General features: G+C 41.3%; 1 protein-coding gene across 12 annotated transcripts in view; it reads right to left on the bottom strand.

Moving 5' to 3' along the window:
* AFDN (afadin, adherens junction formation factor) overlaps positions 1–26,653 on the bottom strand; it is a 3,286,836-nt gene that overhangs the window by 1,225,953 nt on the left and 2,034,230 nt on the right. For all 12 annotated transcript variants that reach the window (XM_044063225.1, XM_044063199.1, XM_044063191.1 and 9 more), the window contains one exon: positions 26,236–26,339. In XM_044063225.1, coding sequence (XP_043919160.1) covers positions 26,236–26,339 — 104 coding nt within the window. The remainder of the gene's footprint in view (positions 1–26,235; positions 26,340–26,653) is intronic.

Genomic DNA, 26,653 nt, shown 5'->3' on the forward strand with positions numbered 1-26,653 from the left:
GCCTGCACAGTGGCTCTGGACCCATCCAAGGTAGAGACATCTGCGGGTTCCATAGTTGAAGCATCTTGCGGCATACCAGACTCCGAATGAGTCTCAGTAGTGGCCTGCGAATCAGAAGTAGCGGGTATCAGAGGCTGCAAAAGTACCTCACTGAGTACCGGCGAACTGGCAACTGGCTTAGGAGAAGCATCGGCAGTTTTGGACCCCGGCGGCCTGTCTCTGTCTTTATATTTCAAGTATTTTTCGGAATCCCGGTAGTCGGATGGCTAATCGATGACATTTCTGGATAATTAAACCGAGAACCGAAATATTTAGAAGCGAAATATACTGAAGACAGACAGTCCGCTGATTAAATAAAGCACAAAACCGACAGCAAGGTACATTGTGGTCAGGGCCTAGGCAAGGAATACAGTACGAATTAAAATCTTTATGAGGTATTTGCTTTCCACAAGTAATGCAATTATTAACTTTTACTGACATCGGTAAGGGGCAAGAAAAAGTTTCCCCAACGGGGTACTTAGTACTTAGCTTTAGTTGAAGACTTTGGTTCTGAAGCTCGAAAATGAAAATTTCAGGAGTCGGCCGACCGGCACTTGCAAACTGCTTCTGTTTCGGGCACCGCACGGCAAGAAAGACTGATGTAATGGCATCAGCTGCATGTTTTATACCCCTGATGACCTGACGTCATGGAAGAAGGGACAGCAACCGACGCAGGACCCAAGACTTTGTTAAGGCTACCTGCAAGAAGATAACCCAAATGTAATGACTGCAACAGTGAAACACGAAGAACATCTACCTGGGAAAAACTTCTGGACTGCTTTGGTAGAACATAAAAATTTGATATTTACCAACACCCAGTCACATGGGCAGACTATCTACACAGAAAGAAATAAGTGAAGTTAAAAGAGGAACCTTTTTTAGTGTGCTGTTATCAGAACAACCTCGCAAAGAGAAGATTCAAGATAAGAAGTTTTAGTTGGTGAATACTTGGGGATCTGCTGTTACTGTATGCACATGCACCATACACAGGAACATGTTTAAGAATGCTAGATTACTTACTTAATGAGAACAAAGTAACACACTGGAAACCATGACAGACTGTACAGTCCGTAAACAGAGTAAAAATCTAGTATAAAGAAGGAAAACACTGTTAAGATGGTATACTAACATTGCACAAATGTGGTCTGAGAAGATATTTACGCTACCCACAGTAAGATGTCCCTGACATTAGCTTGGACTGTGACAGACGTTAAAACTAATGAAGCAGAAAGTACAGCTTTGTACCTACCATAAATGTAGATGTTCGAGTGTTCACACTGCTGCAGTCATTACACTTGGGTTATCCTGCCGTCAGGCGATCCTGCAGTCGGCCAGAGTTCCAAAGTCTTGGTCCGGCGTCGGTTGCTGTCGCTTCTTCCCTGACGTCAGTGCACCAGGGGTATATAAGATGCAGCCAACGCCATTTTCTTCAGTTTTTCTTGCCCCAGATGTCAGGTGCCCCCAATAGGTAGGCAATACATATTGCTAATGATAAATATACGTATGAAATAAAAGCAATAACTTCAGTTACAAGCAAATACACCACAAAGGTTGTATAGGATAGAAAGGTAGGGATAAGTCCAGCTAGGTCAGAGGGGATGGAGGGAGGGTAACCTGGACTGCAGCAGTGTGAACACTCGAACATCTACATTTATGGTAGGTACAAAACTGTACTATGTTCATCGTGTTACACTGCTGCAGTCATTGCACTTGTGTAGAATCCCAAAGCTAAGGTTGGGTGGCTGGTCTATAAAGAGTTAGGATTGGCTATAAGACCCTGCAGAACTGCAGTGGCAAATCCTGCTCTGGATTTAGAGTAAAGAGGCAGGTGGTAGTGCTTGGTAAAGGTGTGCACTGAACACCAAGTTGCAACCTCCAAAATTTCCTTGGTAGGTACTCCTCTGAGAAAGGCCGTTGAAGTGGCTGTTGCCCTGGTGGAATGTGGCCTAATGGTACTTAGGACAGATTTTCCATGCTGTGTGTAGCAGTAACGTATACAGTGTCCTATCCTTTGGAAATAGTCTGCTTTGATAGCCTTGCCCTGTGATCCTGCAGCATATGCTACAAACAGTTGCTCAGTTTTCCTGAAAGCTTTTGTTTTGTCCAAGTAGAAACGCAGCTGCCTGTGTATGTCCAAAGAATGCAGAAGTTTCTCCCCTTTATTCTGGGGGCTTGGATAAAAAGTTGGAAAATGGATGATTTGGTTTAGAGCCACACTAGATATCACCTTTGGCATAAAGATAGGGTTTGTTCTTAAAGAAACTCTGTCCTGATGAAAAATTATAAAAGGTTCCACTGCCATTAATGCCTGTAGCTCTGAGACTCTTCGTGTTGAAGTTACTGCCAGGAGCAGAGCTGTTTTCCATGATAAAAATTTTAGATTGGCTGTATTGGCTGGCTCAAAAGGTGGTAGGGTCAGTTTTTCCAAAACGAAATTGAGGTCCCAAGTAGCTCTTGGTGCTCTCCGGGGTGGTCTTATGTTTTTAGCCCCTCTGAGGGACTGCTTTAGCAAGGGATGAGAGAATAAAGGAGGATCCATGTTGTAATGTGCTGAAATGGCAGAGGCGTGGATCTTAATTGATGAAAAGGATAGGCCTCTGTCCAGCATCTCAGTTAAGTATTGTAAAATCTACGGAATGTTTGGAACAAGAGGGTCAAGGCTTTGAGCTTGGTTCCAGGCGCAGAATCTCTTCCATTTTTCTGAGTAAGCTTTCCTGGTGCTCGGCCTCCAAAATGACATCCATAACAGCTTTAGCGAGAGGTGTTGCCTGTTTGACTAATGTATCTGACATGCAGCCAGGTTTAGGGTTTTGAGCTGACCGTGCAGGATCTGATTGTTTTGTTGAGTCAGAAGGTGTGGAATTTGAGGCAAAATCCATGGTGGGCCTTGAGCCAAGTTCCTTAAGACAGGGTACCAGTGCTGACGTGGCCAGTCTGGAGCAATCAGGATCATCTGTGGTTTTTCTTGTCTGGCTTTTAGGGGTACCTTTGAAAGGAGAGGCAGTGGCGGGAAGGCATAAACTTTTAGGTTTTTCCAGCTGAACAAAAGGGCATCCACTTTCCATGCTTGTTTGTGATAAGTCCTTGTACAGAATTTTTGTAGTTGGCAATTCAGTGGGGAGGCAAAAAGATCTATGTCTGGGCATCCCCATTTTTGCATTACCATGCTGAAGATTTGTGGATTCAATTTCCATTCGTGAGGGTCCATGATATTTCTGCTTAGATCGTCTGCCAGAGTATTTTTCTTTCCTGGCAGGAATTGTGCTTACAGGTGAACTTGATACATTAGAGCTGTGTTCCACAAGGTCATGGCTTGCCTGCATAGGGGATAAGAATGAGTGTCCCCTTGCTTGTTTATGTACCACATTACTGTGGTGTTGTCTATCTTTAGTAATAATTGTCCTGGATGCAGAAGGTCCTTGAAAGCTGTTAGGGCATTTTGAACAGCCAACATCTCTTTTTGATTGATGTGAAGATGCATCTGGTCTGTGGTCCACTTGCCCTGAATGCATTTTCCTGCCATGTGTGCTCCCCAGGCGTAATCCGAAGCATCTGTTGTTAGAGTTTGCCTGGCTGTGGGTTGGGTAAAAGGCTGACTCTTGTTTAGGTAACATGCCTGTGACCACCATCGAAATTCCTGTTGTAGGCAGGGAATCATTGGTATTACTGCTTCTAAACTTTGAGAGTGTTGAGTCCAAACACTTTTTACGTACCATTGTAATTTCCTCATATGCAGTCTGGCATATGGTAATAGTAGTATGCAGGATGCCATGAATTCCACGGCCTGCAGAATTTTTCTTGCAGGGAGATGGGACTTTTTTGCCAGTATTTGAAAATATTGAGTTAGTTGAACTTGTTTGTCTGGCGTGAGGTAAGCCATCTGGGCCGTTGTATTTAAGCTGGCACCCAGGAATATAATCTGTTGTGAGTGCACTAGTTTTGACTTCTTTTCGTTTACTGTGTACCCTAAAGAAATTAGCAACCTTTTTACAAACGCCAGATGCTGTAGAAGAATGTCCTTTGTATCTGCTTGAATGAGGCAGTCGTCCAGGTATGGATATATTTGAATTCCTTTTTGTCTGCAAAATGCAATTACTGGTGCCAGGCACTTTGTGAAGACCCTGGGCACAGTAAATAAGCCAAAGGGCAGTGCAGAGAATTGGTAGTGCATTGTACCAGCTTTGAATCTGACATATCTTCTGCAATTTTGTCTGATAGGGACATGCAGGTATGCCTCTGAGGTCCAGAATAACAAGCCAAGCCTTCTTTCCCAGCATGGGTAGAAGCTGCTGTAATGTCAACATTTTGAATTTTGGAATATCCAGGTAAGTATTCAGAATTGAAAGGTCTAGTATGGGCCTCCAGGCCTTGTCCTTTCTGGGTACCAGAAAGAGTTTGGAGTAAAATCCTTGTCCTTGTTCCTGTTGTGGTACTTTTTGAATAGCTCTCATATCCATGAGGGTTGTAATTTGTTTTTGTGCCTCTGCCCATTGATTTTGTGGCAGGTCTGGCATTCCTTTTAGCCTTGGTAATGTATGAAAGTGGAACCTGTAACCTTCTGTCACAATATTCAGAACCCATTTGTCTTGGGTGATTGTTTGCCATTTTGAGAAAAACGTGCTAGTTATCCCCCTAAGGGGGCTTTCAAAAGGGACGTGCTTGGCGTACGAAGGGGAAAGTCATTGCGACTGTTTCCTGTAAGGTTGAGACTTGTCCTCACCTCCTTTTGGAGTTGAGGTGCCCCACTGTCGTTGTCTGTTTGAGCCTTGGGGTTGAGATCTGCCTCTTGGGCGTCTGTATCTGCCTCTCTGTGGTCTGTCTCGACACTGGAAAGGAGCAATTCTTTGTTGGCCAATTTCTGCTAAACCGAGGTGGCTGTACCTGTAAGAAATCCTTGACTGTTTGCATAGATTTAGCTTTATCCTCCATTTTCTTTAACACCTCTTCTGCCTTAACACCAAACAAGGTATCACGCTGTAAAGGAGCATCCAATAATTTTGCCTTAACATGATCCAGTAAACTCTGTTCTTTTAACCAAGCATGTATTTGAATCACAGAACCGGTAACTGTGGCTCTACAAGAGGCCTCTAAAGAATCAAAACCACATTGCAGAGTATGTTTTCCCACCTGTTCAACTGCATGCAATAAATCCTGCATTTCTTTACAATCAGGAGCTTCTGAGCTTGCAAGCATTTTCTGTTTTAACTGAGCCATTAAATATTGTTGGTACTTAAGCACGTGAAACTGGCAATTTAAAGCTCTTACTGCTAAAGTTGCAGAAGTGTATACTTTCTTCCCCCATCTATTCCAGAGCTCTGGAATCTCTGTCAGAGGGTACTGGATTTTTTGCAATGGAAGCCTTAACCCCTTTTGGACCCTGGGAAATAGTTTCTGGATAATCAGAAGGGTTTTTGTAAAGAAACTTGTGAGAGTCAGGGACTCTATAATACCTATCTGTTTTGGCTAGAGCAGGGGACAAAGAATCAGGGGATAAGCTAGATTCAGAGAACACATCATCCACAATGTCTAGCACAGGCGGAATAGCCAGCGGCCTGTGCTGAGGCAATAAAAGGAAATCCCTGAGCCTTTTCTTGGATTTTGAGTAATCCTGACTTTCCCAATGGAAATGCTCCCTCATGGTATGCAAAGTTTCCCCAAAAGAGTAATCCTCAGGAGGAGAGGCTGAAGGGATAGATTCTTCAGCATCAGAGTCCTCATAGGGGGTAGAGAGTATCCCTGGTCTGAAGAGGAATCAGAGGAAATGGAAACCTGATCAGAGGATTCATAGTCTGTATCCTGCCTAGGTCTTTTCTCAGGAGGGGGATGGGAACCCCTGATTAGAGTAATGAGGTCTTCGGCCATTTTAAGCATCTGTTTCTTAGGCATGGAGGACTGTCCAGGAGAATGCTGTACTTGTTTCTTTGTCTTTAATGGTACCTTTGTCTTGGCTGTTCTTTTAATGGTAAGTTGTGAAGGTCTGAAAACACCCTCAGAAGCCGATGCCTGCTCAGCGGCTCCGGACCTATCTGAGGGACTAGTTTCCGTAGGCCCAATACCTTGAGTTTCCAGAGGCCTAGTTGTCTTCATGTGGGAGTCGGAAGCGGCCTGTGGCTCTGAGGAAGCGGGTGTCAGGGGCTGTGAAAGCGCCTCACTGAGAACCGGCGAACCGGCAACTGGCCTAGAAGAGGTTTTGTCATCAGTTTTGGACCTCGGATGCCTGTCTTTATCCTTATCTTTGCGTTTTTTCGGTATTGAGGTCGTCGGCTGATAAGACGGCATAGTATAATTGAACTTTCGGCCAAAGTAATGCAAAGCAAAATCAAAATGTCTTTTTATAGTGCGTTTGTTGAATCTAGCACAAAACCAACAACTAGAGATGTCGTGATCAGGGCCTAGGCATGGAATACAGTAAGAGTGGAAGTCCTTATGAGGTATTTGCTTCCCACAAGAAAAACAATTATTAACTTTTTCTGACATCGGTCTGAGGCAAGAAAAAAAGTTTCCCCAACGGGGTACTTAGCTTTAATGAAGACTTCGAATCTGAAATTCAACTTCGAAAATCTCAGGAGTCGGCCGACCAGCACGTGCGAACTGCTTCTGCTTTGGGCACCGCGCGGCAAGAAAGACTGGAGAAAATGGCATCGGCTGCATCTTATATACCCCTGGCGCACTGACGTCAGGGAAGAAGCGACAGCAACCGACGCCAGACCAAGACTTTGGAACTCTGGCCGACTGCGGGATCGCCTGACGGCAGGATAACCCAAGTGTAATGACTGCAGCAGTGTAACACGATGAACATCTGTTTTAGCACAGTCAGACTTGAATTAACAAACCTTGGGATGCTGGTGCACTAAAATCTCTGACAAAGAAAACCAGCATAGTCCAGCTGTAAGTAATATTCCCAGTCACAGAAATACAAAACAAAGTAAAAGTTTAGAGGCAACCAAGATATGTTTTTGTGCTGATAAACTGCAAAAGTTGCTGGATAGCCGAGACAATATAAAGAACAAAAATTTCAAACACTTTAGAGGCTGTAATCAGTTATGGAACATGGGTGTTGTACTCATCTCCAAGGAGGGATGAGGACAACTAAGTTGCAAGGGTGTGGGATATGCAGTCTCTCCTGTGTTGGAAGAGGGGAGCTTGTCTCTTGCAAACTATTTTTAACTCATTGCAATACTGCTACTATTTTCAGCTTTTACACTTAGTAATTCCATTTCCTGAGTATTTAGTCAACTTGTTTCCAATAAGATTTTCCTATATGCTTTTCCCTTCTAATCTTGCAAAGGAAACATCTGAGATTCTTGCTAGTTTCAAAAATGTCGAACACATCTTGGCGTCTAGGGAATGATGTATGAAAATTAAAAGACAGGTCAGTGTTTGGCAAGAATACACACTTCACAATGATGAGCACGAACGGAACAGTCTGAAGCACATTGATCTCATGCCGCATGAGACCATCTCAGCTGCTTGCCACAATGCGTCAGCTGTTGGCACAGAAAAACTCCTCTGCCCTTGTGATTAACTGTAGGAAGGTGGCTACTACCAACATACACTTTGTGGACCCTCTAAGAGCAGAAAAAAGGCTACATGGCTGTGTGCCAAACGGAAAATGACTGGGAATTTTTAAACGCTTCCTGATCTGCATGTGCAAGTAAAAGATTTAGAACTCTACAACAGCACATTATCTCCTTCTCCTCACAGGAGGAGAAAAACTGAGGGTGACTTTGTAAATGACTCCAATGTGGGGAGGGGAGGTCCATCTGAGCATGCAAATTCAATACTGATCTTAGCTCCATTTTTTCTGATAGTAAAAACAATCACAAATATCCCAATCCCTGACAGTCTTGTAGGACTTCCTGAGTAGCTTCTTCTTTCAAGCATATGCACCTCTTTTGTTGCTGCAAAGTTTTGTGAAGGGGAGCATCTAGCAAAGGTATACATTTTTACAGATTACCTTTGGCTGTAACTCCCCTTACCCAAGCATCAGTCATACCCTCAAACCACATCTATACTTTGAGGAAACTTCTACTTCTACTACTACAGACAGGATGGAAATCAGGATTGGTGCGGACTGCCATGACATTATGCATGGCATCCATGGAAACAAAAAGGACCTTGGTCTCTCGACTAGCATTCATTGTTAGTAAGGACTCAAGGGACTCTGCTGACTACCTTAAAATTTCTGCTGTTGAGGCTAGAAGCTTCACCAAAACTAAGCGCCTGCCATCACCTCTGCAACAACCGGGGAAGCACCAGGATGTCAAATTTCATAAAAAAAGTCTGCCTTTTTTCCAGTCACAGATTTCAGTAAATTATCTATTTCTGGGCCAAACAGCAAATGGCTCCTAAAAGGTGAATCGATAAAAGATGCTAGGACATCCCGCAAAAAGGAGCCAGGAACAGTATCTTACAGATAAACTGGATTCTGCTGTTTGGATGATCCATCTGCCCCCCCCCCCCCCCAAAAAAAAAAAAATCATTATCAGGCATTTCCTCAAAATACTGTTCTACTTCACACAGAAAATCTTAATGTAAACACAGCGTGAGTCAGGTAGCTTAACAAATTAATAGATAAGATGCAGGATGCAAACACTTGTTTAGACCCTGTAATTCTTGGACTATTGTATGGACAAGCTGGAGACTAAAGTGTAAGGTTCCTCTCTTCAGGCTACTTCTAAGATGTTAAGGTGTGGCTTACGAGTCTTTGTCCAAAATGAACAATCCTTGAAGGTATGGAGTATCTAGTTTATCTACTTGGCTAATGCAGACACAGTAATGAGGTGTTTCCAAGTATAATACATAATGTCATGAACAATATTAACCATTGATAGAACCACCCAAGAGAACTATTGTGGATATCACAAGCCTTTTCCAAACTTTTGGTGGAGATGAAAGAATATCCGTGGGTTAAGTTCTCCTCTTTTGCATTAACTTTTACATTTTGTAAAATACATAATCTTTTCCCCCTTTTTTAATTTCCTCACACCTTTGGGTTTCTAACACCATAATGGCAATTGACACCATTCCTAAGTCAGGGTACGATCAGAGTTCAAGAAATTATTCTTGTTTCAGTCTTTGATATTAACCAAGAGTGCTCTTCTCGACACCTGCAATCTGCCCCGAATTGCCTCTTCCTGCAATTTATATGGGGGTATGTGCATTGGTAGCATGTCAAAGTACAACTGTAAAATCTTTTATCAGACCCACTGCTCCAATTTATATGGGGGTATGTGCATTGGTAGCATGTCAAAGTACAACTGTAAAATCTTTTATCAGACCCACTGCTCCTATCACTGTTGGAACTGTCTGGGTATTTTTCTTCCATGTGGATCTTATTTCTGCCAACAAATCCTTAACATTATGACTGTCTCTCTGAATGTAAAACACTAATAACTGGGTGCAGCAATTTTAATGATCAATGCTACTTTTGTCTTTTTCATGGACTACTATACCTGGTTTTCCCACATCCATTTTTTGAAATGCTGGTAAATGGTGATCCCATGTAATATACACTATCATTCTCTGCAATGCTTTGTGGTTTATATTTCCAATACTTCTTAGCTACATCCATGTTGTAGTGTCTGCACAAACTCAACTGTCTTGATACATTACTGTGCCTGTCAGCATACAGGCTCCCTGCCATGAGTGCATCACACTGAGCAACAAAATGTGCGACTGTTTCCAGGTGTTATTTATTTTTTTTAACAGAACCTGCATTTCTCCCACCGTTTTAACTGATTTTGTAAACCAAGGTGTATGCAAGTCCACTATCCTGGGCTGCCATTATTAACCTTTCATCTTGTGTTTTCTATTTACCTCTCCTTAACCATTCCTGTGTCAAATTTTGGTCAACATGTGGTTCATAGGTAGGTAACTAGGCTATCGGGCCCTGGGGCCTTTATAAGCCTAGCCAAAAATGATCCCTGGCTTTCGCCACCCAAAAAAGTTATTTTCCTGCACCCCTGTCTAGCACAGCCACAGAAGTGATTCCCAGGGTTAATTTCTTATTTCCCTAATGAGGAGCTTTGCTTGACATGAATGGGTAGTCTGTTCCAGAGCATGGAAGTATCTGGAACAGGAATCTATCCCTCCAGCATGTTCTGTTTATTGTGGTGGCAAGGTTTAAGTCCCTGGAGTGTGTGGCTTAGAGGGATTGGGGTTTCTTTAAGTGTAGCACATCCAAAAGATCTGGGTTTGACATGGCTTTGTATGTTAGGCAGAGGTCGCCTCTGAGTAGGCAATAAGCAATGGAGTAGAGCTGGAGTTTTTTGAGACTGTCTGTGTATGGCATCTGTTTGAGGTCAGTAATCCTCTTGGTGAGGTATTTTTGTGGCCTTTCTAGTTGTTGTAGATGTCTTGCGAGGTACATGCCAAACGGGGAGTTGTACTCTATAATGGGTCTGACGAGGAATGAGTAGAGATGAACAATGACCTCTTTTTTTCTGGAGGTGAACCCCTTTGTGATGAGGTGTGCCATGTAGAAGGATTTCCAAACTACTGTGGCAATGTGATTATCAAAGGAGAGACTACGGTCCACCTGTGTCCCAAGGTCTCATCACACTTTTGCTGTTTAGTAGGCTACCGCCTATGTGGTAGTTAATGGGTACAGTGTTTTTCCCCAAAGGGGATGACAGTGCACTTCTTGGCATTGAGCTTGAGGCCATGACTTTTACACCAAGTATTAGTCTCAGTGAGGCCCCTTTGTAGAATGTCCACATCATTAGGAGATTCTATTACGGCACCTAGTTAGCAGTTGTCTGCGAACTTCATTAGCCAAAGATCTGCCGTATTAGCCTGGACTTCTGAGAAGTAGATGCCAAACATGAGAGGATGATGATGTAGAAAGCAAGGTGAAGCCAGTGCCAATAAGGAGATGAAGCAGACTCAATATCCAATTTTGTATAGTACTAACCAACTCGAAAAAGCACAATACAAACTCCAATGCGAACACTGCTTTATTGACCCAGGTTTCGTCCTTCCGAACTTCTTCAGAATACAAACATGAGAGGAGCCAGGACTGAGCCCTGTGGTACTCCACTTGTCACTGGTCTGAAGTTGGACTTGGAGTCGGCTACTTTCACTGTGTGGGTTCGGTCAGTGAGCCAGTTGGCCACCCATCTTGTGACATAGGAATTTATGCCCAGTTTATTGAGTTTATCTATAATTCCGGAGTGGGGGATGGTGTTGAAAGCCTTGGTGAGGTCAAGATAGGCTGTGTGCACCATCTAACCCTCGTCCTTGGCTCTGGTGACTGCTTCAAAGAGTCAATCAGGTTTAGGAGACATGACCTACCTTTTACAAACCCAAACTGAGTGGGGTCCAGAGTTTGGAGGTTACCCATGCCCTTGTTTATAAGCTCCAAGATGATACATTCCATGGCCTTGCAGACCAGGCCCATCAGCCTAATGGGGCGGTAGTTCTAGGGGTCTGTTGTGGCACCCCCTTTGTGGAGTGGGATAACCATCGCTGTGCGCCATTCAGTAGGCACAAACCCTGAAGTGAGGCTATGACTGAACATAGTACTTAGGTGGAGTGCCAGTTCATTCTGTAGTTCGTGCAGAACGCAACCTGGGATGTTGTCAGGTTCCATGGATGCTGTGTTCTTGGCTTTGGAGAATGCAGTCTTTACTTGTGCAGCTGTGATTACAGGGGCTTTGCATTCTTACGGTTTAGTGATGGGCCCTTTGGGGGTGGGGGTGGGGGGGAGTTTGCACTTAACCTATCTGCCAGGATGCTGGCAATATCCGTTCGTTCTGTATATCTAGTGCCATTGTGCTGTAGCTCAGAGCAGATCTAAGTATTGCCACTGAGATGCTTGACATAGCTGTAGAATGCTTTGCGGTTGTCTTTAAAATCAGTGACGATTTTATTTTCATAACTAGCTTCGGAGGATTTTATGAGGGATCTCAGCTTCTTACTAATGCTGACCAGGGAGTTCCTACAATCAGGGGATTTTACACTTTTTTGCAACTGCTTCTTCCTTCTGTTGTAGAGTTTGTTTATGGCAGGAGACCACCAGATTGGCCTCCTTTTTTTGGAGGATTGCGTCTTGGTTCTGTTGGTTGTTCCAAATCTCTGTACTTGCCATTATATTTAGGGATTCTTTACATTTGTTTCCTTCTCATCTGGTCCTCCTCATTTTTTTACTTTTTTTCTAGCACATATTGGTGTCTGATTTTTGTCTTCTTCTGGTTTGGTTTCCGTTTCCACTGAAATTCTTCTGCTAAGCTAAGCAAAGACATCATCTTAGACTTCTCATGTTTTAAAAAGTACAGTTGTGTACACTTACCATAAATGTAGATGCTCGAGTGTATTCACTGTTGCAGTCATTACATTTGGGTAATCTGCTGGCAGGTTGCCCTCAGTCGGCCTGAATTCCAAAGTCTTGGGTCCTGTGTCGGTTGCCGTCTCCTCTTCCATAATGTCAGGTCGTCAGGGGTATAAGACATGCAGCCGATGCCATTTTCTTTAGGTTTTCTTGCCCCAGATGTCAGGTGCCCCCCAAAAGGTAGCAAACTTATGTATATATAAATACATGCATTAATATAAACTTTACCTTCATCTACAAGCAAATACACCACATAGGTTGTAGAAGATAGAGAAAGAAAGATAAACTCCAGAATGAAAGGGGGATGGCGGGTGGGTAAACTTGGACTTCAACAGTGAATACACTCGAACATCTACATTTATGGTAAGTGTACACAACTGTAGTATGTTCTTCGTGTTTCACTGTTGCAGTCATTACATTTGGGTAGAATCACAAAGCTATGGTTGGGTGGCTGGAGCTAAACAGCATTAGGTGTGGCTACAAGGCCCTGCAGAACTGCAGTGGCAAAGCCTGCCCTGGACCTAGAGTAGAGAGGAAAATGATAATGCTTTGTAAAGGTGTGAACTGAACTCCAAGTAGCATCCTCTAGAATGTCTTTGGTTGGTACTCCTCTGAGAAAGGCTGCAGTTCTAGTGGAATGAGACCTAATGCCCTTTTGCACAGGTTTACCATAGTGTAAGTAGCAGAAACGTATGCAATGGCTTATCCACTTCGATATGGTCTGCTTTGAAATAGCCTTTCCTTCTGATCCTGCAGCATATGCCAGTAGTAATTGCTCAGTTTTTCTTTGAGCTTTAGTCCTGCTCAAGTAAAATCTCAGCTGAATGTGCACATCCAAGAAATGCAGAATTCTTTCCCCTTTGTTCTGCGGATTTGGATAAAAGGTTGGCAGATGAATAGTCTGGTTAAGAGCCACACTGGAAACCACCTTAGGCATAAATGTAGAATTTGTCCTTACACCCTGTCTGGGAAAAATATGATAAAAGGCTCTACAACCATGAGGGCCCTGTAGCTCTGAAACTCTTCTTGCCGAAGTAATTGCTAGTAGCAGAGCTGTTTTCCATGATAAGAACTTTATATCAGCGGTAGCAGCTTGTTCAAATGGAGGCAGGGTGAGCTTTTCCAACACATAATTGAGGTCCCATGCAGGTATTGGTGATCTTCTTGGAGGCCTTAAAGTTTCCCCAACGGGGTACTTAGCTTTAGTGAAGACTTCGGTTCTGAAACTCAAACTTGAATATTTCAGTAGTTGGCCGACCGGCACTTGCAAAATGCTTCTGCTTCGGGCACCGCGCAACAAGAAAGACTAAAGAAAATGGTATCAGCTGCATGTCTTATACACCTGACGTCATGGAAGAGGAGACAGCAACCGACGCAGGACCCAAGACTTTGGAATTCAGGCCGACTGAGGGCAACCTGCCAGCAGATTACCCAAATGTAATGACTGCAACAGTGAAACACGAAGAGCATCTTTCACTGCGTTTGGATCTGATGAGTTTATCAGATATGCAGATATGTATATAGTCCTATGATTGTAGATCTACACATGTAATCAATTTCAGGGAGGCTCATCTTATTCAGAGCGAGGAATATATAATCCTGGTTTACAAGGATTTTTATACATAATTTGATAAGCATGAAACATTTTTGTTTTATGTACAACTGATCCAATAATTTTAGGGCCAGCTGATCACCCCAAAACGAAGTTAGAACAGGAAGTGCAAATTGATTAATAGCTTAGACTACAAATCAATTTGCTATCATGAACAAGCAGTTTTCCATCATCTATCTGGGCAACATCCTGAAGCAATGCAGCAATCATCTCATGTATACTGAAAACCACTTCCTCCTGAAACTAGCAAATACTTTATCTGAGAGATGTAGTTACATTATGAAACTGGAGGCAAAACTCTCACATAACAAAATGAATGCTCAACAAGTTGTCAGCACACACACACACTTTCCCCACTAAATAAGGACATAAGAGATAAACCCACATATATGGAGGTACTCACTAGTAACTTATCAAAAGATCAGACGCCTTCCAAACAGAAACAACTTACACACACAACAATGCAAAAACCACAACACATAACATACACACCACTCTCTCAACAAATAAGCCCTTAAGTCATAACACCACAAAACCTAATGTACCGGTCATACTTCATTGAGACACACACACAGATGATCCCCTCACTAGGCTGGATAAGGAGAGGGTTATGGTTAGCTGCCTGTCAGGTGCCAGGATCCGTCAAGTCACTCATGTACTCAAGTCACTCAACTTACTGTACCGGTAAGACTCTGTCATAGTCCATGTGAGGGTGAGTGATTTGAGACATACCTCACTAAACTATATGAAGAGAGACTTGACTGAGCTCTCAGATTGTGTGCCATAGGCTGGTATAAGCCTAGCCTTAAACTGCATTCTCTCACCTCCAAAGATGATGCCACAACACAAACAAAAAATGACTGATTTTAACAATTGGCTTAGTTTCTGGTGTCAGTCCAAGGAGATCCAATATCTGTCAGCCTGGGAAGACATGGCTGACAGGCCATAATGCTTTGCCAGAGATGGTCTGTACCTGCCTCCTCTAGGCTTTCAGATACTAGTAAAGGCATTAGCCACCCCTAGTGTGCCTTTTTTAGGCAGTGTCAAAATAACCAACCTCCAACATAACAAAATCTAGATAAACTCAAGGTACTGCTGCTTAGTGCTAGGAGTCTAAACAAGAAATTGCACTCCCTGGAAGCACTCCTCACTTTGGAAGACATCAGTGCAGTCACCGAGACATGGTTCAAAAGGTGTGGAAAGCACCCCAGCTGTGCAGGGTTACAATGCCTTTCATACATTCAGATCACAAACTGAGTGTGAAAGAACCACTGAAGAAGGTGTAGCCATCTTCATTAAGTATAAGTACACCTCAAGACAGATCACAGTGCGACTCTCTTGAGCTACTCCATGTCCAATTAACTACAGGCAAAGTCCTCTGATACATCATATAGGTCCCCCCACAATGAAACAGGAAAGCATACCGTAACACCTGGACTTACTGATGTCACTTGCCATGCAACCCGGCACCATACTCATGGGTGAATTTAATTTTCCTACCACTGACTGGAAAAGCCATACATGACCACAAATATGCAGGCTCACAGCTTCTTGGACTTTGTCAATGCAAATCCATTGGAACAGATAGTCACAGCACACCCACAAGAAGCTCAAATGTCCTGGAGAAAGTACTCACCAATGGGAGAGTAGTGCACCCCTCAGTGTGATGTCCACCCTGGTAAGATAGGATCATACATCAGTCTCATTCAATTTAATTATAAGACTAGCTACCCCATCAACCTCAAAAATGCTTAAGAATTTTTCTAAGACAAATTACATCCTACTAAATGAGAGTATAAGAAGTTTCAAAGCCCCCTCAAATGCAGTTAACATGGACTCCTATGCAGAGGTGTTCACCAATGCCCTGTAAAACAATTTAAGCAGTTGTATAGAATCACCTGTACCTGACCAGACTAAAACCAGGTCTTGTCAAAAAAAGAAAAAAAACCTGATGGACCCCTAATATAAACGTGCTATACAACAGGAGAAAGAAACTAATGTCCAAGAACAAGAGGGAACTGGCTCACAAGAGAAAAAATCCTTCTCTAACTTAAAGAGATCTTGTCAAGTCCTCCAAAGCTAATTATGAAGCAAAAATAACCACTCTAGCTAAGGATAATCACAAGGCATTCTTTAACTACTTCCAAAATCTAAAAGGGAAAAACCAGCTAAACTGGTTGTGGATGACATCACTCACATTCAACTGAAGTAACAGCCAATCTACCAGCTGACAGATTTGGAGAAAATTTCACCCCCTTCCCCTCCAGTCATCCCCAAAGTACATCTGTCACCATTCCTCAGTCTATTATGTCAAGAGAGCAGGTCATCTTGGCTCTCTCCAAGGTCAAAAACACAGAATCAATGGGACCACACAACATCCCAGGTTGTCTTTTAAAACGACTTAAAACATGACCAAGTAGACCCACTTGGATCTCTGTTTAACCACAACCTGAGAACTAGCTATGTTCTGGGAGAATGGAGAACAGCAACAGTAATTCCTCTCCACAAAGGGGTTCCCATCAACCGATCTTGGGAATTATAAGCCCATAAGCTTGTCTAGCCCTCATCGGCAAAGCCATGGAAAGAATCATTATGGACCTTATTAACAAGGACATAGGTAATATCCAAATTCTGGACCCAACACAGTTTGGGTTTGTTAAAGGTAGATCATGGCTGATTCTTTGAGAATGTCACTAAGGTCCTGAACAAGGGAAAGACAGTGTATACTGCCCATTTTGACCTGGCCAAGGCATCTGACAATTCCCAAATCAGGTAATACAGAAACCCTTCCAAATGGGAATTAACCCCTACATTACCAGATGGGTAGCAAACTGCCTCACTGACAGGACACATATTGTCAAAGTGGGTGACTTCACCTCTAACAAAAAACAGTCATCAGTGGCGTACCACAGTGTTCTGTGCTGGGCCCCTTACTATTCAGAATTTATTTCTCAGAAGTCCAGGCAATCCTGGACGGCCTGTGGCTGACCAAGTTCACTGATGACTGCAAATTGGGAGCAATCACTGAGTCCCCCAATGATGTTAATATACTGCAGACAGGGTTAATGTAGACAAATGATTGGTGCCAAAGCCATGGATTAAAGCTAAATGCAAAAAATGCATTATTATTCCCTTTGGAGAAAAAAGCTGATATCCCTGCTAATTACATTACAGACAACACCCGCCTATGTGTAGACCCAGTGGTACGTGATCTATGGGGTCTATATTAACAAAGCGAAAAACCCTATGTGTGAATACCAAAACATCGACCCCTATACTGCAAACCATGAAAAATCTCGAACGCACTAAACCTGTTTTTGGGAAAAAAGCTGATATCCCTGCTAATTACATTACAGACAACACCCGCCTATGTGTAGACCCAGTGGTACGTGATCTATGGGGTCTATATTACCAAAGCGAAAAACCCTATGTGCGAATACCAAAACATCGACCCCTATACCGCAAACCACGAAAAATCTCAAACGCACTAAACCACGAAAAAAAGTATATATCGTACTGTCATAGTTGGCCAACCCCACCACCCGTTACATACTACCTACCCAAACAAAATAAATAAACCACATACATACACTAACCAAACACTACTTCTAACCTAAACTAAAACACCAAAACCCTACCTCCAACACTACACTAAACCCCACAAACACAACTATCTATGCACTCTCCTTAACCTCTCCCTAACCCTAAGGTCCGTAACTACCGCACACTTCCCCTACACACATACAACCAAACAAAATAAATAAAACACATACATGCATTTAAAAAAAATGCAACCTCCAACACTATACTAAACCTCACATACACAACTAACTATGCACTATCCTTAACCCCTCCCTAACCCTAAGGTCCGTAACTAACACACACATCCCCTACACACATAAAACCAAACAAAATAAATAAAACACATACATACATTTAAAAAACACCTACTTCTAACTCTTACATACATTACCTATCTATGTACTTACCTTAACCCAAATTCTAACACTAAATTCCTATCTACCGTACACTTACCTTACAGAGCTATACCACAGATGGGCCAACAAAAACAAATCAACATTTCGAACTTCACGGTTTTGAACTTACGTACTTCGCGCAATATGGGTCGATGTCTTCGTATTCGCCTAAAGGAATCTTCGCTCTCGTAATAGGAACCTGATCTATGTACTCAGGTTGATGGCAATCTGAACTTTGACCACCATGTATTCACAGTAATAAGGAAATCCTTCTATGTGGTACATCTTATAAGTAAAGGCATCGCATCTAGTTCTAATGATAATTCCATTATACTCGGCCCTCATCAGACCAGTAATGGAGTACAGTGCTAACTTTTGCATGTACTTCACCAGACACTTGCAACGACTGGATAGACCACAGTGGTGACCTGTACCTGACTTACAGGGCAGTCTCTGACCCAGCCCTGATGGATATGCTACACATTTGTAAATCAAACTGCAGGAGGGTCACTCACTCCAGGGATCATAACCTAGACTCTAACGAAAACAAGTCATGGTGGAGAGACAGATGCATTTCCCAGAGACTGCCACTCCTCTGGAACAAGCTTCCAATCCATGTGAGACAGAGCCCCTTCCTAACCATCTTCAAACGCAACCCAGATCAATGGGTGACTGCAAATCAGTTCCTGGGGTGGTGCTCATATCCTTCCTGGACAGAGGAAGTTGGTATTAACTACCATAGACTATTTACCACTGCAAACTTCACTAACCTGACCACCGAAAATTGGGGCAACTCAGGATAAATATAGCTAGGCTTGTAAGGGCTCTAGGGCTGTAAGCCTAGTAACCTCCTATGAACTGGATGTCAGGGCAGTTTTCAATATCAGTTTTAGTCTTCTGAATTAAGTCCTTATTGGGTTTTATTTGCATTTGTTCATTTTTTATTGCTGATCCTTCATCTATTCACAAATATTTGTATACTCCCTCCTGTCCTGCTCAAGTTCCTTTATATCACATTCATGTTCCAGGTTGATAAGATTCTTGGTGCTGCAGCTTTCCTGTTTTAAATGTTGCTTTTGCACACTTATCAAGGCCAAATGTCATTCTTAGATCTGAAAAAAATGTTACCATTTGTAGCTGTGCTTTCAACCTGTGTGATGAACTATACAGTTTTAAGTCATTTACAAAAATTAGATGAGAAATCCTTAAACAAGGATGTTTTCTGGAAGCCATATTGTAGCCATAGCTAATCTGTTAAGTAAACAACTTAATGGGTTAAAGGCAAGACAAAACAGCAGTAGTTGCAAACACATACCCTGGAATATTTTCCTTCTTTGAATTTTTATCTCTGGGATATTAATTTGCCCTTAGTTATGGATCAAATACAAAGTGGTATGAGACTTTCATAGTCACTCCAATGTAACTGATCAATGGACGGTACCATCTTACACATTTGTAAGCAATCCTTTATCCACAAATGTGGGATGCTACCAAATGCATTTTTGTAGTCTATCCATCCCACATTTCTATTCTTCCCCTTTTTACAATTCTCTTTTATGGCTTTATTTAGGCAAAATCATCCTTGCTCCACATGACTCGTTACTCTTTTGTTCTATTGACAAAATTGTTTTTCTTCTCTAAATGTCTAAATTCTGTCTGCATCATTTCCAGTATATAGTCAGTATACTGTTGGAAGGCAAGCTATTATTCCATAGTTCTTAGGACGGTTTGCAAAATTTTTCTTAATTTTGTCTGTTTCTCTGGCCATTACTTCATCCAATTTTATATCCTCTAAATTGGAGCTCCTTACTCTTTCTTTCTGTCTTCATAAATACTTCAAAATGCGCCCATTTCTGCTTTTGGTGGTGTTTCTATTCCATTTGCTTTGTTTCCCATTTTATAAAAATCTGTTTTGTCATCAATAGATTCCTTATTTTGTACTTTTACTTTACATCTATCTGTACTGATCAGATCCTGAAGAAGGCTGACCAAACAGCATCTCAAAAATGGGCATTCAGGACTTTGCTTCTAGACACCACCTTCAAGGAGGATAGCTTCAGCCAAACTACCCTGTGCAGACACATATCCAAGTCTGTCATTCAAGCCAAAGAATCACCACAATCAAAATTACATTGGTAAACAGTGTTCCAGCCAGAGGCAGCATCTCTCAAAGACCATCCCTGTCAGCTCAGGCTCTGGGAGGTCATCTAGCACATCCAACCTCTTCCTGACCAGGTGCACACATAATTAGGACAGGAAAGATGTAAAGTTCAAAACCGCAGTGCTGAACAAGAATAGACTCTAGTTACACCTGCTCTTAGATTTGGTTTCAATGCCTGACAACAAGGAAGCAAAATGTTGTACAGTCAGGGACTTTGACTGGACGGTGAAGTTCACGAGGCAGTGAATACTGGGAATCTTTAGTGAAATCTGCCTGAGGAACATTTCATAGAAGTCTGCTTGGGATATAAAAATACCTATGAAAAGATTCCCAAACAATAATCCTAAGCTTTCTAGACTCTGTTGTATTACTTGGGAGCCATACACATGTCCTCCCATTGTTACCTTCTAAACTGCTTTTCCAGTTGCTCCCTAATCTTTTCTAACCTCCTCCAAATGACTTATAATGTTATCATGCACTATTTCACATCCCCTACTAATTATCACTTTGTTTTAGCAGAAGCTTACGTTCTAGATTCAACTAAAAACTCTTCAAACTGTTTGATATTAGCCACGCGTATGAACAAATATTCTGACTTGGTTAAATAATTACCTTACTGATGGAACTTAAAAGTAATGTGAGGTAAAGATATTGTTAGAAGGGCTCCACAAGGTTCTATCCTTGACCCGTATGTATTTTCTATTTATATTACTCAGCTTTCCTAATATATCTGTCTACATACATATGCATATATATATATATATATATATATATATATATATATTATATATACATACAATATATAAAAAAATATATATAATATATATATATATAAATATATATATATATATATACAAAAAAATATATATATATGTGTCTATTTGTACGTATTTTTATATATATATATATATATATATATATATATATATATGTATTTATTTATATATATATATATATATATATATATATATATTTGCCTGTCTCTGATCTAATCAGGCTTTTTTTCTTCTACTGATCTCATCTGCATAATTTATTGTAACTTCTTTTACTACTTGTAAGTTTCCAAGGTCATATGTATACAACTTGCACTGCGTCTACTGGAGCTCTTCTCCCCGGGCCTCCACTGAAATTGAGATTTATGCCCATTGGACTTTCATGGTAAATGTCCACTAACTAAAAAATAAACATCCCAAAGAAACTCCTCTTTCAGTGACCAGACTGAAGTTGCTGCAACAAAGAACTGGACAAATGGGAGAACAGGATGATGTAAGCTACTGGCGGGAATCAACGACCTGAGGACTTCCAGGTGTTGATCCGGCCTAATGCCTACCGCATACAGTCGCACTAGTTACCAAAGATGAACCAATTTCTTCTCAGATCACTGCTTCTCATAGTCCAGAGTCCTAGATTCTCAAACCACAAGAGGGACTGCTATCAAAAATATAATTGGATATTTTGTTTGGTTTAGAAGATGCTGTCTGATCCAGCAATGAATTACAGCTAATATTGCAAATTTTCTGGAAATGTGGACATCCATATCAGCCTTTCCATTACAGACTGCAAAAGTACTGGGGTGTAAACATTTTGCTTTAATCTAACAATGATAGCATCAGTTCAGGTTTCTGGATGCAGGGCCTAACAATCTTTAGTCAATGATGGAATGATGCTTGTTCCTTGGATCATTATTCCTGTTCTTGCACGGCCAACAGGACATCTCCATAAAGCAGAGATTCTTCATAAGTAAAAGCTGCTCCTATATACCACCTTTTTCAACTAATATATTCAGCTTCTTATAGGTTACTTGCAGACAATCTTTGCTTAATCTTAAAGGCAATATCTGACTTTATTCTGTTTTTGCCTGGAGTCTACCACTATGGAAGATGACTCCAGATTAAGTAATCATACTAAACATAAAAATACATATAATCAAAAAATGTGTCGGAAGCATTATGCAATACCTTTGAATATGGTTCCTGGTATAATTAAGTCACTAAACTTTCTTTAAAACTTATCTTAATACACTAACAGGAAGTAGAAAATGTCAGCATTACATTACAGCAATCAAGTTCCTCGAAAGCCAATATGTCAGAAGCTTGACAAATCCATTATGACATAAGCTTATTTTAACCTATAAACATACATCATCTTCATCATGTGCTTCCATTGACACAGACATGAACTGAAGTTGTAGCCTTTTTTGGGGGATATGTGGAAAAGGTGAAGAGAAATTAGATGACTGTGATAAAGATCTCCTAAGTAGGCACTTTTGGGTCTTAGCTGTGGACTACTATTTACAGATGAACCTCCTTACCAACTCTTAAAGCTCAGGTGCCCTCAGGGAATAGACACAGGTGATTAACTGACCTTAATGCTCCAAAGGTAAATGAGAAGAGGCCCTTTTATACTTCCTTCCCTTTCCTGGTGCCTCAAAGTTACAGTCAAAGATGTCTGCTCCAGTAGAATACAGGGATAAAGCCCTGACTATGACCAAGGCATCCCACACTGAATTAGCTGCTCAGACACAAGATGAAACTGGCATGGAAAGACGAGTGTGACCAGCTGCTGCTGCTGGCTTGCCTATTCCAGGGGGGCTACCTGCAGCTCACCACTTGGGCAACACCTATCAGGAGAACTAGGTGTTGCACCCATGGCGCTCCAGCCTATGAGAATAACCTCCCAACATGCATTAGAATGCAGCCAGCACTGTATGTGGAGGCAAGTTCTCTGAAGTAAGCAGCCTTAGTGACCTCAGGAAGTTACTTTAAGGCAGGGAGTGTTAAACTGGGGAAAGAAAGGCTGTCCCAATGGATATGGAACTAGCCTGCTGTCTACAAAATGACCCTCGCCCACAAGGAGAAAGAATGGGCTGATGAACCACATTAGGCACCCTGGGCAAAAAATTTAGAAATAAAATACTGGTAAAAATCTGCCAATCCTGAGTATTAGCTATGCATTTATCTATTTATCTATCTACTTTTGTTATCCAGGAAGGCCATTTTCAATCACAAATTGTATCAAAAGTTATAGACAATGTATACAGCAGTAACAGAAGGACTGCTACAAAATATAGAAAATATGCTGTGGAAGAATTATAACAATGGCTAAAAAACATTTTATGAGAGAAAGCCGACAATGAACAAATACACACAGCAGGACAACAATAGAAAGAAATATAATAGAAGCAATGGCATACTCAAGTAGGGTCTTGTATAATATTTTAGACTGGTGAAATGACCAACACAGATCTTTGTTGGGGCTCAACTGATTCTGCAGTCACACTACATAGCTCTTCAACCTAAAGTGTACAATCAAAAGAAGTCATCAAGAGTGTAGTAGTGCTAGCACAAATGGCAGAGACTTCTAGCTCTGCTTTTGAAGGCTCACAGGTTTATACTAAACTCAGGACTGAACAGCCATTAAAAAGTTTAATCACATCAACCTTGTAATAAGGACAGTTTTAGTTCTCCCTGAATATAAGATCATTAGTATAAATGCAAGGCATGAATTTACAGTTATGAATCTAGTTGCGGAGATTTGCTGTAAAGGTTTTTCAATCTTATTCCAAAGGTGGGGACAACAAACTTATGCCACTTATTAAACTTATGGTACCTGCTGATCTTACAATGGAGTTTTATGACCTTGGAGAGGATATTAGTTGAGTTATTTTTATCTATTAAGGTGAAGCAGATTAAAAAGTAAGGGGATCTTTCACAGCACAAAATGCTAAGCATAGTTCACCTCTCAGAAGCATGCAAAAGACGAACTATAGACAGAGAAAAATGTAAATCTGCTGGAGTCGATTAAGTGGCTTAATGCAGAAAGTTTCAAGTTCGGAATCTTTGGGGCCTTTCAAGTTGCACAAAGTGCTTACTGAGGTGCAGTATTCACAAATGGGTCTGATGATGGACGGGTAAAGGAAGAGTAGGGCATCTTTACACATGAAAGAGATCTCACAACTTACAAGACAACTCTAAGGTACAAATGAAGGTGTCTGCTTGATCTTAAACTTCTGAAGCACCAGAGTCAGTTCTAGCTATTCCAATACCTTAGAAACCAGGATTATAGGAAGGTACTAGGCTATGAGGCCCTTACAAGCCTAGCCAAGAATTTTAGTCCATGTTCCAAGAAGTCAGTACCCTATATGCCACTGTCCAGCAGGGACATAATTGGAATCTCAGGGGTGTATTTTCTGTTGCCTATCCAGTTACCCAGGTTACGCTTAAAAAGGTTTAATGAGGTACTCTGCTTTACATGGAGGGGGAGTTTATTCCACAAAAGGGAAATCTCTCCTGCCAAGTCCTAATAATGCCACAGACCAGTTTGAGGTCCCATGTGCAGGTTACTCGAGTAGAGCTTGACTTGCGGATATGCAGCAGTCCCCATCAGGGTGGGTTTATAGGAGCCACCATGGATGAATTACCCACCTCTACAGAGCTTGAAAAAAAATAAATTAGCGTCACCTCCTCCTTTATCCAAGTAGCCTTCATCCTTTAGTGTTTCAAACTTCCTCTGACTGAATTCTTGCAGTTTTCACATTTTTTTCTTACTCCTTAAGCTTACAGAAATTATTCTCTCTTGATTTCTTCGCCAAGGACCTGAGATTTTGTTTTTTTCTACTAGATGGGAATTAGGAGCTTTTACAAAGCTCAGTGTTGTAACCTGTTTAAATCTAATGCAGATTTCACAGTCATCATTACTATGGTCTGGTTATAAGCAGAACAAGTACTGGGTGTGTTAATATTTGGATAATATTTACCTATAGCAAGTATGTATGACCAAAGAGGTTGGTAAAGATGATATAATGTAATTTCAAAGACTTCTAGAAGCAGTTTTTACTTCAACTGAAAAAAGCAAAGTGAGGAATTCTGAAAAATTTAGTCAAAATATCACTTATATGAGAATTACTATGCAGATGCACTGCTCTGTCACAAAAAGAAGGACCGATGGTTTTTAAATGTTGAGAAGAAATATCACCTACATCAGTAAATTAGCAGGTCCAAGACTTGCACTGGTCCTAACAGGGAATTTAGCCACTACTGAGAAAAACGCAGTTGGAAAACAGGACGCAGAAGGCAGTACACCCAAATGTTATAACTTATTGTTACTGTGACCCATCCCCAAAAAATACTCCTATACAGAACATTAATTAAAATGGTAGTGGCAAGGGTGATTACTATGACAATGTAGACACACCCAACACATGCACTCCTTACTGTAAAAAAAAAAATGAAAGTACAACAAAGACTAAAGAGGCACAGTGGTACAGCGAGTAGAACTGTTGTCTTACAGCAAGTGGTTCTCTGGTTCAGCTCTCAGCTAGGGTACTTTCTGTAGTGTCTGCAATCCCTCTCTGTGTACGCATAGCACTTTTCTCTGGATGCTTCAGCTTCCTCTCATATGCCAAAGACATTGATGACTAATTTGCCTACAGAAGTGTGTGGAGAGTGCATGTGCAATATGGAAGAAAGACCTTGCAACAGATGCCTAGTAAACTGTGGATGGTGGCAACCGTATAGGGGGGTTCACTACAGGAGTACATGAGGGCACAGACAGGATGAACCAAGCATTTCTCCTTTCTTCTCAGTGTTCTGCAACACTGAATTTAGAATACTTATGAAAAAAGGCTGTCTGTGGGGGTGAGAGCAGGGTACAGCTCACTAACGGAGGGCAGGGGAAGGGCTTGTTCATCAATAAAAACAGAATGACATACTACTGCACCTTCTGGCAGTTTTGAAGTACCAGATTTTTTTTTTTTAAATATCAGTGGCTACAAACTTAGACTGTTAGTACCTACAAGATGTAGTAAATTAACTATAGGTAGAGTAGCACATGGCAGTATTAATATATTATACCAAATTTAAACTGCACAAGTACAAGTTTATAACTTTGTGTACGTCGGATTAGTTTACAGAGGATACAATTTTCATCAGTTAAAGTAAAATGTTTCCACCTAGAGGGGATATGCAGAGATTTTAAATGCATAAAAGTACTTGTTATATCATCAGATATGCAGAAAAGCAAGTTTAGCAGGTTAAAAATAAGTACATAAATATAGTCAGACATTTCCTTCCTCAGTTCTCTTGCACAGTATTCACATATCAAACTAGTAGCTTACCAGGTCACTATTTTCATGTAAATAGTTGCTCTCATAATCAGCACCTTCAAAATACACAGTCCAACTGCCTGGAGCCCGAGGATGTGGAACAAGTCTACAGTATCCTGAAAGAAGACAAAATTATATCATATATTGCATATCATAGTGAACCTTAGGAGTGCCTTTCTAAGAATGAAATTAAATATTACTATTAGCAGCCAGTCAAAAATCTTAAAAATATGAGTGCCAGAATGACAAATGCGGTGTTACCATTCAGAGGGGTACCCATCTAAAAGCTGTCTCAGAGAACGTGAAGAGCTTCAGCAAGCATGCCATCTCACAACAATGCTGTAAGATGCATCAGCTGTATCACAAACATTATTTGGCCACATGGCCATCAATTACTTGTCCAACTTAGGTTAGTTTGGCTAATGTGTCT

This window comes from Protopterus annectens, chromosome 1.part0, assembly GCF_019279795.1.
Source record: "Protopterus annectens isolate FY-2018-M chromosome 1.part0, PAN1.0, whole genome shotgun sequence".
In the NCBI taxonomy this organism is placed as follows: domain Eukaryota; kingdom Metazoa; phylum Chordata; order Ceratodontiformes; family Protopteridae; genus Protopterus; species Protopterus annectens.